Source organism: Neolamprologus multifasciatus, chromosome 2 (genome assembly GCF_963576455.1).
Source record: "Neolamprologus multifasciatus chromosome 2, fNeoMul1.2, whole genome shotgun sequence".
Classification (NCBI taxonomy): Eukaryota; Metazoa; Chordata; class Actinopteri; order Cichliformes; family Cichlidae; genus Neolamprologus; species Neolamprologus multifasciatus.
The window spans coordinates 14,273,928-14,289,581 of NC_140440.1; the positions used below are offsets into that span (position 1 = coordinate 14,273,928).

Genomic DNA, 15,654 nt, shown 5'->3' on the forward strand with positions numbered 1-15,654 from the left:
ACCCTGGTTCATTAGTGCTGCACTTTATAACGGGCGAGTTGGGAAGGGCGTTACGCACTTGAGAAATAAATTCCTTCTCGCTCCTGTCCCCTTTTCTCTTTGCCTGCAGGCAGGTATCCTTAAGAGAAGTCAGTCTGCGCTCACAGGGAGGTAGAGAGATATAGAGAGGCAGTGAGAGAGACGAAGGCCGAGCGGACGAGCAACCCCAACAGCCAATCAGGAGAGAGCTTACCGCGTGATTTACGGCTGCGGGGGCTGAGAGGGGAGGCGCGACTCAGGGAAAAAAGCAAACAGTTGAGTGAAGAGCGTCAGTGGAGAGTGGAGTGGAGGCGGCTGCAGTGAGGAACAGGACGCCGACAGCCAGAGTCTGCAGTAGATTTCATCACTGAAGGCAGAGTCGTGTGTTTTTCCTGTGGATTATAATTTATGTTTCCAACTTTCAGCTGCCTGAGATTCTGCGCTTTACTGGAATGCGCGCTGGGGCTTCACCTGGACGCGTGTGCGAAAGTAACAGAGCCAGTTTTTAAAAGTGAAAAATATCATCGAGTCCTTTGGATTCCTGTCAGAAATGAAATGCGCCTTTTTTTAATCCCACAGAGTTTTCCGGACCTCTCGTACATTTACAGAGACTTTACGCATTTTGGAGACTTTACGCATTTACTGTAATGGGTGATGTAAACTGACATTTTTTCACTAACATATATGATATTTTTACCCAAGTGCACTTGTTTTCACGGCGATGATTGTGCTTTTGCTTGTCCTGTGCATCGCGGATGGGGTGCTCTGTCAGATACGCTACTCTGTCCCGGAGGAGGCGGACCATGGCACACTGGTGGGAAATATTGCCGAGGACCTGGGTCTGGACCTCACCAAGCTAGCCTCCCGGCGCTTCCAAGTGGTGCCGAACTCTCGGACACCCTATCTGGAGGTGAACCTGGAGAACGGCGTCCTGTTCGTTAACGAGAAAATCGACCGGGAGCAGATTTGCAAGCAGAGCGCGAGCTGTCAGCTAAACATGGAGGTGTTCTTGGAGAACCCATTAGAACTATTCCGGGTTGAAATCGAGGTGGTGGACATTAACGACAACCCACCCAATTTCCCGGAGACCGATATCACGGTGGAGATCTCAGAGAGCGCCACTCCGGGCACCCGCTTCCCCTTGGAGAGCGCGTTCGACCCGGACGTCGGCTCCAACGCTTTACGCACGTACGATATCACCACGAACAACTTCTTTTACCTGGACGTGCAGACCCAGACGGACGGGAACAAGTTCGCGGAGCTTGTGTTGGAGAAGCCGCTGGACCGGGAGCAACAGACGGCGCACAGGTACGTGCTAACCGCCGTGGACGGCGGTCAGCCTCCGCGCACTGGCACCGCGCTGCTGGTCGTCAAAGTGTTGGACTCTAACGACAACGTGCCCGTGTTTGAGCAGCCGGTGTACACGGTGAGCCTGTCGGAGAACGCGCCGCTGGGCACGCTCGTCATACAGCTGAACGCCACCGACCTGGACGAGGGACTGAATGGAGAAATCGTTTATTCATTCAGCAACCACATCTCCAGCCGCGTCAAAGACCTGTTCTCCATAGACGCGCGCACCGGGCGCATCGAGGTGCGCGGAGAGGTGGATTTCGAGGAGAGCGGCCTCTATCAAATCTTTGTTCAGGCCAAAGATCTGGGACCAAACGCCGTGCCCGCGCACTGTAAAGTCCTCGTCAAACTCAGCGACGTGAACGACAACGCACCGGAAATCACTTTCAGCACCGTCACGGAGTCGGTGAGCGAGAATGCGGCTCCCGGGACCGTGATCGCGCTGCTGAGCGTCACGGATCGGGACGCAGAGGAGAACGGACAGGTGCACGTGGAGATCCTCGGTGACGTCCCGTTTAAACTGAAATCTTCCTTTAAAAATTACTTCACTATAGTCACCGACGGGCCGCTGAACCGCGAGCACGCGGACTCCTACTCCGTCACTGTGGTCGCGCGCGATAAAGGCACGCCGTCACTGGCCACCAGTAAATCCATTCGAGTGCAGGTGTCCGACGAAAACGACAACGCGCCCACGTTCACACAGCCCGTATATGACGTGTACGTGACAGAAAACAACGTGCCAGGGGCGTACATACACGCGGTGACGGCCCTGGACCCGGACATCGGGCAGAATGCCGTCATCAGCTACTCCATAGTAGAGTGTGACATCCAGGGCATGTCAGTGAAAACCTACGTGTCAATCAACGAGGAGACGGGCTACCTCTACGCTCTCAGGTCGTTTGATTATGAGCAGCTGAAGGAGTTCACCTTCATGGTCAAGGCCAAAGACGCAGGGACCCCAGAGCTCTCCTCCAACGCCACTGTCAAAGTCATCATCGTGGACCAGAATGACAACGCCCCGCTCGTGCTGGCTCCCCTGGGGAAGAACGGCACAGCCAAGGAGCCCCTGCCTCGCTCTGCTGAGCCAGGCTATCTGGTGACACGCGTCGTGGCCATGGATGCGGATGATGGAGAGAATGCTCGTCTGTCCTACAGCATCCAGAGGGGAAACGAGAACGGCATGTTCAGGATGGACTGGAGGACAGGTGAACTCAGGACTGCGAGGCGGGTATCGGTCAAGCGAGACCCCCATCAGCAGTACGACCTGTTGATTGAGGTGCGAGACCACGGCCAGCCGCCTCTGTCCTCTAGCACCAGCGTGCTGGTGGTGCTGGTGGACAGTGTGGCTGAAGGCCGCGGCGGCGGGGAGAAAGGCGGGACCTCCAAGGCAAAGGACAGCACCCTGGACCTCACTCTCATCCTCATCATCGCCCTGGGCTCCGTCTCCTTCATCTTCCTCCTGGTTATGATCGTGCTGGCTGTGCGCTGTCAGAAGGACAAAAAGCTTAACATCTATACCTGCTTGACCAGCGACTGCTGTTTCGGCTGCAGCTCCTGCTGCTCGCGGCAGGGCAGGGCCCGCAAGAAAAAGCTCAGCAAGTCGGATATCATGCTGGTGCAAAGTGCCGTTAACGTCAGCGGGGCTGGCACGGCTCAAGTCCCTGTGGAGGAATCTGGGAGCTTTGGCTCCCACCACCAAAACCAGAACTATTGCTACCAGGTATGTCTCACTCCAGAGTCTGCCAAAACTGACCTCATGTTCCTAAAGCCATGTAGTCCTTCTAGGAGCACAGACACCGATCACAACCCGTGTGGGGCCATAGTGACAGGGTACACAGACCAGCAGCCTGACATCATATCAAACGGCAGCATTTTATCAAATGAGGTAAGAGCCCCTCTCCTGCCTGCGGTTTAAACTCCCTTTCCATCCGAGTTCCTCCGCATGCCTGATTCATGTCCCCTTAGACGTCTGATAAGAATGAAATACACACCTGAGACATTCAGCAGCCATTTCATCCCCCAAATTTCCCTTCACTGGCATGCTAGCTCTTCAGATGGGTGTTACTGAGTGTCGATGCATCAACTGTAACACAACATAGGAATGAGAAAGCTTGACTTTTGCAATCCTTAAAAAGCAACGACTGCATGTTTATGATGTGCTTCCACGGCTGATAAATTAGAAAAGCTGTATAAAGACCATGTATGGTTGGCAAAGAGGCTGCTGGTGGGTGTGGGAGTGTAATGGGTGTATATGTGCGCGTGAAGCCCAGTCACCCAGGATTAAATATATACTGTTTAAAATGTTGCATCTCTGGGCTGTTGCAGCCATCATAGGTGCGCTACGTCACCTTGCACTTTGGCAACATGTCTGCAGAGCTTCCCCTCCCTGTGGGGAGGAAGTCTCCACTGGTGGAGATGAATGACACGTGTAATAGTTACGTCAACTCAAAGCTGTGTGGGTTGTGTCGTCTCTGGCTCGATGGATGTGATGTTTTGTTCTTCTGCTGCTTTCTTCTCTCTACATACGGAGACGCACTAAAAACGGCCCCTTCTCTTTCAGACCAAACACCAGCGAGCTGAACTCAGCTACTTGGTCGACAGGCCGAGACGTGTCAACAGGTAAATATGGAAAAAGCTCTTCTACCAGCTTCTAGCTCATTTGCTGATATCTGCCATTACTGTGATGCTGACATGGATTAAGAAAACAAAGCGAGGTCGTCTTTCATAGGCTTTATCTTAATGTTCTCTTCGTTTCAGTTCAGCCTTCCAGGAGGCCGACCTGGTCAGCTCCAAAGACAGCGGCCACGGAGACAGCGAGCAGGGAGACAGCGACCACGATGCCACCAATCGAGGCCATTCGTCTGGTAAGTGCTGGCTTTGCATAAACTCTTTGTCTTCATCGGGCTGAGGAGGATCTGCTGATTAGCATTGTGGGTCCAGAAGCTGCTCGTCTCCACTGTTGAAACCTGGCAGCACATCGTGCAGGGCTGGAAAAATGAAAGCTTATTTCTAAAGGTCATCATCATCCACAGCCAGCGTCTGAGGTCTTTTAGCTGTTGTGTTGTGCCTGCGTGGGATTATCGCTTCAACTCCTGTACCAGAATCAAACCTTTCCCTGTGAGCCACGTCCAAGTGCTCGCTCCTAAAGCCAACACATGATATTTGTGACTGTGACGTTTGCCGTGTGGTGATTGAACGTCTCGAGTGAGGCTTCCACTGCTGTTTGTAAATATGTGGCGGCGTTAATGAGGATCCTGCTCCCTGTGAGCGCGGTCACTCGGCGCTGCAGAACACTTGACGAGATGTGATGGGCTTGTTAATGAGGCTGGGCTCGCACTGGAGTGCTGGGAAGCCGACCAAATAGGTTGTGGCTGTAGCAAACAAACCGTGCAATTCATCCGTTCATTAGATTAATTAATGCACTTATTCATGCTGTTACGCTCTGACTGCACGCCCCCCCTGCTTGTTTTTTCCTCCCTTGCTATACGCTTCCATGCACGGGCTGTTTTTCTCCTTTAATTCTTGCCTGCCTTACAAGAGGACCCTGCTGATGCATAAAAGCTCGGTTTAGCTCTTTATTCGGTGCCCACTGTGGATGAGGTCTGTCATCATGTCTGGTCAGCCACAGCAGGCGCCCCCATCGTGCCAAATGGAATTTGCCTGCCACTTCCAGTGTCACCCCAGTAGGCCTGGTTGGTTTACATGGAGCTCAGTAACAGAGGCACGCAGAGCCCGTCTTTGCCAACACGACTTTACAGATACCCTGCTGCACCGTTTTTATTCTAATCTGCTTCATGTGCATGGAGGTGTACTTTGACTTTATTAGCATGTCCACACTCTTATGTGTTTACATTTCACGACTGTTCTAAGAAACAGACAAACAGGAATAAACAAAGACTTCCTGAGCTCCGATTGCGTGATTATATAAAGCGTGCTGCGTGCTCAGAGTTGGTGAGTTAGTGGAGATTAACACAATTTGTTGTTGATTTAAATAAGAGCTGAACTGGCAGGGCTGGACCAGCACACAGTGACCCGGGGCCTCGGTTCAGATTTCTCCAACTTGCTTTGCTTAGAACTTAATTCATGTTAATTTATGTTCATGTTCGCTCCACATGTGTGCAGATTATCAGCTGAAACAACGAAGCATCTCTGTGATTTAACAGATCACGCTTAGCTTAAGCTGCTGTTGCGTTGTATATTTGATTTGCTGTTTGATAGACCATGTTAGCATCACATGTTAGCCTACACAGCAAATCCAGCACGTCCAAATTAACACTGTCAGATTTGATTTCAACACTATTAAAGTGTCTATATGGGTCCACACCAGAGAGAGTTACTTTAACTCTTTTTGGAGAGTTGGTACATTAACTCTGATTTAGTGTTAAACACCAAATCTGTCTGGAGTTGATAATTTAACACTTACTAATGCTAACTAGGTGTTAAGAGTTTATATATTAACTCTCAAAGAGTATTTTAGTTTAACTACGTAAGAGTTATCTTCTAATTAATTCTAAAAAGCGGGAATTTTACTGTTGTGAACTTCTAGAAATTTCTTTTGGAAATAAACATTTACTAAAAAGACGCAATGGTTTTTGAAAAACATTTATTCTGAACTGTGCACCACAATTTCAAAACATTTTCTGAAAGATGTAACAGTGTACATGTTCTCACTTTCATTAGAATTTCGTTTATCAAAAGGTCTGACATAGGTGAGCTGGTAAATGCAAATAACAGCATTCTCATCACTTATTTCTTCAATACAATATGCATGTCCTTCATTCATCACTTTGTGGAACTGCAACGCACCTCTGCTCTCCCCCATATTCCATCTTCACAAGCATATCCTGTGTGGAGATTGAATAAAAATTAGTTGACACTAATTAATGGCACAAATCAATTGCAGCACAGTAAAAAAAAAGGAATCCTTTTTGAACCATTACTTGTGTAAAATATTTTCCCAAAAGACAAGGACACAGACAACAGGTAATACTGAACTAAATGTAAAACCTCAACCTTTTTCATTTTTACCTAAACCGTGTGCACAAAACTCTGGACGGTAACGTGCTAACGTAGAACCAGTCAGGACGTCTGCTACTGCTGTTTGCTCGTTTTTTATGGGAGATTGTTTTCAGGCTTCAAGTAGCACCATTATACCAACATTTCACATTCTAGACATTGTTTTAGGTGAATTTGACCAAAGGTTTGACTGAAAATTCATATGCAAGCTTTTTTTCAAGGCTGTGGTATTTGCCTGCAAACAATACCTTTCAGCTAGCTAAAACAGAATATTATGCTATCAGCGAGCAACATGGCTAATGCCTTTCACACAGCTTTGTCTCAACTCCAAAGAGCCACAGAAGTAAAAGCTAATAACAATAATTGAAACAATCTTTGAAAAAATGACTTACCAAGCATGGCAAACAACTCAAATATGTGGAGCAAAATGTTCTGAAACGGCTTCACTTCAGCTTCGATTGGAGCCGTGCTGGGGGCGGAGTCTGTGAATTTACTCTATTAGTGTCATAGCCCCTGTAGGAGTTCAGAGGTTAAGAGTTAATGTTTCCATTGTAACACCTCCAGATTTGAAATAGAAACACTCATTTTTAACACTCGATTTTAACTACTATCATTTTACACCTCAGAGTTACATTAAAAGAATGTGACTCTACTTAGAGTAAAATTAACTCTAAGGCTACTAACACCAAAACATTTAACACTTTTGAATTTGCCGATACAGTCCCTCCTCTGGATGGTCCAGCACATCCAGCTGTGAAACAGCGTCCCGTACCCTTTGCATACCCTTGGTGCAGCAGATAGCGTGAGTTACTTTGTTGCAAAGCTTAAAGCCTTTACCCAGATTATTTGCTGTGCATTTAGTTGTTGTTTGATTAGGATAATTGATAGCATGGCTTAGAGCGCCATCGTCCTGCGAGCTAATCTAGTTTGTCAGTAGTGAGGCTGCATCAGTGTTTAATAAATCCACGTGTTCGCTTTCCTCTCGGCTCTCACAGACTTCATGAATGCATCACCTTTTTCTCTTTCATCCTTCCCTTCTTTCTGTGCAGTCAGAGTTATAGGACACGACTGATTTACCTCATAAAATACTATATTTTGACCTGCTGGAGGCAGGCCCAGCGCTCATCATTATTCTCATATCCTTTTTTTTTAAAGCGTAGCCGTTGTTGTATTTTTTGTTGACACAGTGATTTGTGTTCTTCTTCCTGTGGTTAGCTGCTTTGTCATGCCAGCATTTTCTGCTGCTTCAGGCACTCAGCTCTGTTGTTCTCTGATCAAAGGCCGTTTTTCCTCATCAAGGATGTAAAGAGACCAGACGTCACCTGTGATGAACACGTGAACCGGCTGAAAGAGCCGTTTAAGACATGGACTTTGTAGTATTGGAGTCAAACTGGTTACATGTGGATCGAGTGTGGAGGAAAAACTGCTGCTCAGGTCAGAGCCGATATCATCTTCGAGGTATCTGAGTGCAGCGTGACAGTCACGTGAAAATACACTTATGACTGTGATGTGGTCCAATCAGAAATGCAGACTCTGTTTAACATTCAACGAGCTTCTTTGACTGCTGTCATGTTTATTATCACTGCTGCATTTAAATCCAGTCAGAATTGGTCTGTTAAACTATTCTAGGATGAAATGAATGAGTTCTTAATTGTGTAATTATCCCCTCTCTAACACGCCAAGAATAATGAGTCACATTTGAACAGAAATAGCTGATTCTGTCTGACCAGCAGCCAAAAAAGCCCAAAGACATTCAGTCCTCAGTGTCTGACAGTGGTGAAAGATCCTTTAATGAAACAAGAGGAACAACTTTGTGCAAAATTTAGCACAAGAAAAAAAAGGGGGGGCGGGGCTTTAAGTGGTGGAAATGGATCGAAAGGTAAAATGCTTCAAGTCTTTGTTGGTTATTGGAGAGTTTTCACCTCCAAACGTGGAGCCGAGAAGAAGCTCGAGTATTAAACTATCACTGAATATACATGTGAAATACATGTGAAGTCATAGTGGATTTATTTTAAATAAGAACACATCACATGTTTGCTGGGTAACTCTGTATAACTAAATATGTGACTTAATGAGTTCATCATCTGTAATTCATCCATGAATATCATCTGGATTTTATTTTATTAGGGCCCAATGCAATACCACCGTTTTTTATTATTATTATTATTATTATTATTATTATTATTATGGCGGCAAATGTATTGGCTTTTTTGAGGGCCTAAAGATGCTCAAAAACTCAAAAGTTTTGCACATGCATCGGGTCTGGTGAAAATTTAAAATGTCTTCAGACATGGGCGGGGCAAAATGGCTCACTAGCGCCACCTAGAAGAATGAAACAATTTAGGCCCGGGTGGGGCCATGTCATACATGTCATACATGTACATACATGTACATCACACCCGGCTGGGTGTGATGTACATGTATGAAATTTTGCACACATTTCCAGGCCTTGTAGTTTTGCAAACTCCGCCTGGGGAAATGTGAAAAAGCGACTCTTTAGTGATGCATAAACATTATTTTGGTGTAAAAAACGATAAAGCAGATGAGAGACGAGCAGAGGGAGAAAACTGGAGTCTTATTGTCTTACAGCTGGATGTGCGCTCTGCCTGCTCGGTTATTTGGCACTAAAACCATTTGGTTACCGTTGTGTTGTTATTGCTGCGCCCCTCCCATCACAGCACCCACCACACAGGAGATCCCAGCAGTATCTGAAGTATCTGACCAGCAATGAAAGCTTTTATATAAAATGATAATAACGTCATTATATTGTGTTAGCAGCTCGTTATGACACAGTCCACGCATGTTAAAATCATTTATGTTTTTATTTCACAAACTGATAACATAGATACAATTTTAACATTACAAATGTTTAAATATTTAATATTTACATTTACAAGTTTAATTATGTATCCAATGTGTGAACTCCTGACGTGACTGTGAAGAAACCAGCTGCACATTAACCTGTAAGAGATGTTTGGAAGGAGAAAGTTGACCGAGCACCAGTATTAATATATTATTATTAATATATTATATTATTAGTTTAAGAGAACAGAGCAAACGTGTGTTTGGTTGTGAGGTTTGAAGTCTCCGAGGTGAGGAGCAGCCCGTCCGCCCCTCTGGGACCCTCGTCCACGTCTCCAGTCCTGCTCCAGTTTATCAACACGGCCGATGTCACGCACTCGGAGCAGATTGAGTCGAGGCGCTTATCCAATTTTCAGTCCCTCCTCCACCCCCGCCGCATTCCTGTCTCTCCCCCCCCCGCCGAGATGAATTTCTCCTTAGGCCTGCCGTTCACGTTATCACCGTGGTAACAGCTCGCTGATCAGTAATTCATTTTTCAGACCTCTGCATACCAATTACCAAATGAAGGTTATTATCGGGACTTTGCGTTTGCCCTGTGCGAGCGGCGTTCGGAATGCTAAGATGTGACGAGGTGTCGGAAGCAGCGAGGGTCAGCTCGCTTCCAGAGCTCGCCGCCCTCCCTCCCCCGTCTCCTCGCTGCTCCTGTGTGTCTTAGTGTAAGACATGTTGACATAGTTCTTCTTAATCCTGTGTTGAAGTGGAGGCCAGACACTGACACTTTTCTGCAGCGTGATTTATGAAGCTTCTTTCAGCTGCAGAGCGCAGGCGGACGCCGCCGTGGAGAGACGAGTATCACCTGCAACCTTTACTCACATTTGAAGCACAAGCCTGTGTGTGTGTGTGTCTGTGTGTGTGTGTGTGTGTGTGTGTCTGCCTCATTCGACAGGGGAACATGTAGTTTTGATAAGATGTGGCTCTGTGGTTGAATCCCCCTCGCCGAGGCCAAACGCCACATTTCCTGTTCCTATTTTGAGAATTAACACCGCGTCCATTTTGTAATATAAGCAGAGCTCTTCTTCTTTCCACGCTGTGTTTTTGCTCGCAGTGCAGCGCTGTCTGCGTGAGCAGGTGCACTGATATAGTGCGTCAGCACTGCTTGGCCTCGTGGCTGCGGCTCCATCAAACTGTACCAGAAGTTGTTTCCTTCCATGTAAGAGGCCGCACTAAAGCCTCGTGCAGCGGTATATTTATGGCACGTTGCTTAATATTTAATAGGAAACCTTCTCGTTAGGAGACTGGGCACTTTTCCAAGTTGCTAGTGACAGCAAGCCAAATTAATCCTCTTGTAACAAAGCAAATTCCCCCTTTGCTGACCGTTAAGGACACAGAACAAAATGCACACACTCTGCTTACTGGGATGACAGCAGTCTTAGCCTAATCAGGCTGTATTCAGAGGGATTAGCAGCAGATAGCCTGAGCTGGACATTTTAGCCCCAAACAGAGTCAAACGCACACACGCGCGAGGATTTAGGCTTCGAAAACATGCGTCCGCAAGATCTGGGCCCTGCTGCAAAAACATATGGAGCAGCAAACACACAATTTGGCTTAAGGCTCACAGTCGGCCTGCAGAGCTGCGCTTTTCATATATGATGAACTACAAAGGATGCACTTCAATCGACTGGTACATAGGGCTGGGGGAAATGGATACTGTGTAGCATGGTGATATTTTGTTTGCTAATAATGTATCGATACAGGGACAGCAGAAATCGATATTTTGTTACAAAAAGGTTTTTGTGCTCTGACTTCAGAGCATGTTGATCCTTTTCCTGAGCAAGAATCCTGACATTCCTTCACTGTCCAAATGTGTTTAACTTGTTTTTGGCAGCAATAAACATGACAGTTTACTTATTTTAATTTAAGACATGTTTTATTTTAATGAAGTTTAAAACTTTTTTATTTAATGTAAAATTATATTTTGTTTTAATTTACTTTCAAATTCTTCAGTTGCTGAAGGGGCTGCATAGTTTTCATAAACTGCATAGTTCAGAATAGCTATAATTGTACCAGATGGTTGATTCAGTTAAGTTGGACTAGACTGTAATACAAACCGTTCAGTTTGTCAACAATCAAACTGAAATGAGAGAAAGACTGAGTGTGAGACTTTGATATTAGATAAAATGAATATTGATAAAGTTTACCTTTATGTACAGAATCTGAATATCGCAAAATATTTTAAAAATTGCAATAATATCGTATCGTGGGATGTATGGTGATTCCCACCTCTACTGGTACCTGTAAACTCTTCAGTGCTTTTGCCCCATGTTTCATGCATCGACATGCAGACGAGGTGCAAACACCACCCGCTGAGCCATGAGCCTGTTTGTACTGCAAACACATGATGGGTCTTTATTGTTCCTAAAAACTGCTCATCCACTTTGAATGGATGTAGACGCCTGTTAAGTAAATATGGCAGAATGTGCTAATAATGATAAAGACGGTGACTGACCGTCCGCTATGTTACACACGTTCACCTTCCTGTTTTCTGTTGTCATTTGTGATGTGCTGAATTGCCGATTCCTTATTTCAGGTGCAACCTCAGGTTAAACATCTGCTGCTAATCAGTTTGACTCGATTAGTAAGATAAGATAAGACTTTATTGATCCCACACGGGGAAATTTTTGCGTCACCTCAGCTCAGGTACAGATATATGAAGGAAATACAAAATTACAAATAAGTACAATCAATGAAAAAAGTAAGATAATACACTATATACAATGGTAGCACACACAGATACATAGTTGTTATACATACATGCTGTTTGACTCGATTAGTGTTACAAACACTGAAAAACCTGAGTCACCCTGAAACCATCCAGTCAGTGAACCGATGCAGTGACACGAGCCGCTTGTTCCTCTGATGTCAGAGTAAAAATGTAAAATCTTTGTGGAAGAACAAACAGGTTTGACGCAGCGTGTTGCAGTAAACTCTGGTCTCGTGTAACATCGTCCTGTACGGTGTCATCATGTCTGAACATCAGCGTGCAGCATCGCTCTCACGGCTAAACTGAGAAGCTGTTTGTTTCTTTTCCAAATGCTGATGAAATCTTTATTTGCACTGAAACAGCAGCAGCCACGTTGTTGACGGCTGCGTGTCAGCACAGGTTCCTTTCAGTCTATTGTGCAGCAGCTTTGATCTGCGTGCTGGGAAACAGAAAGGAATCAAAGAGCAGCTTCATAATTGCAAACTGAACATGTAAGATCTGGTTACCAGCTCGTGCGTGCACCGTTTTGCTCGTAAAACCTTTAATTTCTTCTCCCCGCCCCCTCCCCTACAGGCGCTGATCTTTTCTCCAACTGCACAGACGAGTGTAAGGCTTTGGGCCACTCCGATCGCTGCTGGATGCCGAGCTTCGTGCCCTCCGACGGGCGCCAGGGTCCCGACTACAGGAGCAACCTCCATGTGCCCGGCATGGACTCGGTCCCCGACACAGAGGTATTTGAAAGCCCAGAGCAAACGGCCGATAGATCATTCTCCACCTTTGGCAAAGAGGCGCCTCTCAGTTACCAACACCTCCACCAGCACCTCAGCCACCAGCACGGCTCCTTAGAGAGGAAAGAGTTGGAAGCATTTCTGCCTAGCTCCAGAGCACCTTATAACCCGGCTTATTTAAGTGAGTATTGTGTTTTGCTCTGGCTGAAGCTGCCCGGCTCTGATCTGCTGATCAAATTAGCAGAAAAAGAAACGATTGGAAATTGAATTTTCTTCCTGGATTGGCTCGTGGAAGCTAGCGTGAAATTCATTTTAGATTTGACCGCTGTTCTCTCAGCCCTCTGTCAGAGTGTTTAACTAACTCTTCCCTCTTTCTCAAGCATCTCCATTATCTCGTCTGTGACCATCTTATCTGCACACACATGCAGCACTGTGGGCCCTTTCAAATAATAAATGCCAAACGCAATTATCATCTATACGGTTGCTTTGATATGGGTGGAGACGTTAGCGTTATGGAAAGCTCACGAACAGCTGACAAACGACTGTTTTTAACCACAGAAGAAGAAGAAGGACAGACTGAGCTGAACGTCTCATTCGTCAGCTTGTCGATCAAAAACCGGTTTCACATAATTAAAGAGAAAATAAAGCAGAAAAGGCCACAAACAGATTCGTCCTCAATCACTGAAATTTGGTGATAATGCTTAATTATAATTTTGTCAAGCGGCGCCTGAAGAGGCGCCTCTCTCATCATCCAGCACAGCTCGCTGGAGTTATCAGAGACCTGCTGCTTTCCTCGTGCCATCATTTAAAAGCGCAGCACGCCGCGGGAGCAGCAGGAAAAAGGCCTTCTCCCTGTAATTAATATTTTATTCATTGGCTGTGTTTGTCTGCTTTTCCTCGTTCTGCATCAAAAGTTGTTCGATGGGAAGCAGCCCACTGCTCACATCAGAGCGCTGCAGTCTGTGAAAGGCCGCGTGCAGGCTTTGCACACAGGATGGGGTCAGAGTGCAGCATCCATACAAATGCATGAACAGATATGTTCGTATTTATAGTAATGATGTCGTTATGATTATGGACGGTTACAGCAGCAGTGTGGGAAATAATAAAGCAGAAATATGAAGGTAAAAGTTGCCTTTCAGCGTTTTTCTGCTGCAGTTTGAAACGATTTGAACAAAGTCGACGTGCGTCCACTGTCAGCTGCACGGCGATTAGCTGCTCTGCCCTCGCTGTTGGTTCAACACTGAGACACACGGGAAGTGGTTTTGTCCTGTGTGTTTGTTTGGGGGTGGGGTGGGGGGAGCTCTCTAATCTCATTAAGTCAGCCAGTGATACACAAAGACCCTTTTGTCCCGGGAGGGGCAGGCCTGGGCCGAGGGAGGGTGTGGTGTGCAGGGGGGGAGCATGAAGGAGAGGTTAGAGTGCAGACTCTAGTTTGTTGGTGTCCTAAATAAACTGGAGGATTCACTCCCCCCCAGTGCCAACATTCCCACAACACCCCCCTCCCCACATGTTATCTGTCAGCCAGTTAGCTGATTGTGTGTGAGGCCGTGTCACTGCTGCTCTGCACACAGATACCGACACACAACTAACTGGATTCTGTATTTTTCTTGCAGCGAGGAAAAGGCTTTGCTAGCTCCTTTCGCGTGGACGTACCAGAGACTGCGTGAGTTTGCACAATTTCATCGTGACGACCAAGGGTGTAAAGTTTTCAGCCCATTTTGTCCTCCACTGCCCTCATCCCTCCTCGCTCAGCAAAAACAAAAAAAGAAGAAAATTTTACATGACTGCAAACAAAGTGAAGAAGAAAGAAACACAACACTCGGAGCGCTGCCGGGTTGGACAGAGACGTGGGGAGGCTGTGGGGGAGGAGCACAGGTGGATGAAAAGCCTTACTGGAGATGGCCGTCGTCTCAGCAGGACTGAGAAGCTCACAGAGGACGAACGATGGCGAGCCCCGTCACTGATCCCTTCATCTTTTTCCACTCTATGTGTGCCTGTTTACAGCACTGATGTATACATCTGTGAGGATAATGAAGCCAGATGAAGACTGCAGATGAACTACGAAGGCAAACCCAACTGAGAGCCACCCAGAAAAACCACCACTCAGCCCTTTAGGCGTCGCAGAGACGCCGAGTTGTACAGGAGAATTTGTGCATTTCAGATGCAATACCACTGTTTTCGATTTTTCTATTCTTTTTGTGTGGTCAGGTCAAACTTTGTAAGAAAAGACTGTGGGCAGATTTTCAGTTTTTTTATTTATTTTTTTATTTATGCGTTTGGTTTTGGTTCAACAGCCATGCGGCGGGCTCAGACCCACGTTGTTCTGATGCGTCAAGTAGTTTCTGTCACGTGTGAGAAGTGTTTATTGTACTCTTTTAAAAGTTTGACGCTGAATATAAGCCTCTCTATATAAATCTATCTATATCTTCTCGTTCTGAAGGTGTGCTGCTTGTCGGCTGGTTTCTGATTCAGAGCTTTGATCTGTTTGCTGCCCCTGAACAAGGTCGCCGCCGTTTCCACAGCCGGAAACGTAAAAAGAGACAGAACAGCCTTAGCAGATGTAAAACTCGACTTCTTATTGTTTGACATCATTTCATTATTTTTTCCACTTCAAGGTATTAATAAAGATCATATCTATAAGTAAAATGGAGGTAATAATTTAGACTGATCCATGGTAATTCTGTGTCATTGTAACCAAAACTTTTAAGGGTCCATTTGTAAAGGAGTGCGACAAAAACACCATCAAATGCAAAGAGTGATGTACACGGTGCAGTCCAGTTTCTCCCTCACACACTGCAGACACACACACACTAATATGCCGACAATAAATGACAAAACTGGTAAAAACACCGTCTGTTGTTTTCGTGTGTGCTTGTTGTGAATGTGAACGCTGCTTTCTGCTCATTCATCGCAAATCTGATGCCTAATTAAAACACAGCATCAGTTAAGGCAGACCTGCCAAAGTTAATAAGGGAAACA

At 46.1% G+C, this 15,654-nt stretch overlaps 1 protein-coding gene across 4 annotated transcripts; it reads left to right on the top strand.

Moving 5' to 3' along the window:
- The first annotated feature begins 204 nt into the window (after positions 1-204).
- On the top strand, positions 205-15,321 carry pcdh10b (protocadherin 10b). 4 transcript variants are annotated; one of them, XM_085178912.1, is made up of 5 exons: positions 221-3,253; positions 3,929-3,987; positions 4,126-4,232; positions 12,521-12,856; positions 14,289-15,321. In XM_085178912.1, the coding sequence occupies exons 1-5, from the start codon at positions 740-742 to the stop codon at positions 14,306-14,308; spliced, it is 3,036 nt and encodes a 1,011-aa protein (XP_085035038.1). In that variant the 5' UTR covers positions 221-739; the 3' UTR covers positions 14,309-15,321. The 4 variants fall into 4 exon arrangements, with proteins under 4 accessions (XP_085035046.1, XP_085035034.1, XP_085035038.1 ...); XM_085178925.1 differs by having other exon boundaries at positions 228-3,253; positions 12,521-12,678; XM_085178920.1 differs by having other exon boundaries at positions 205-3,088; positions 12,521-15,321.
- The last annotated feature ends 333 nt before the right edge of the window (positions 15,322-15,654 follow it).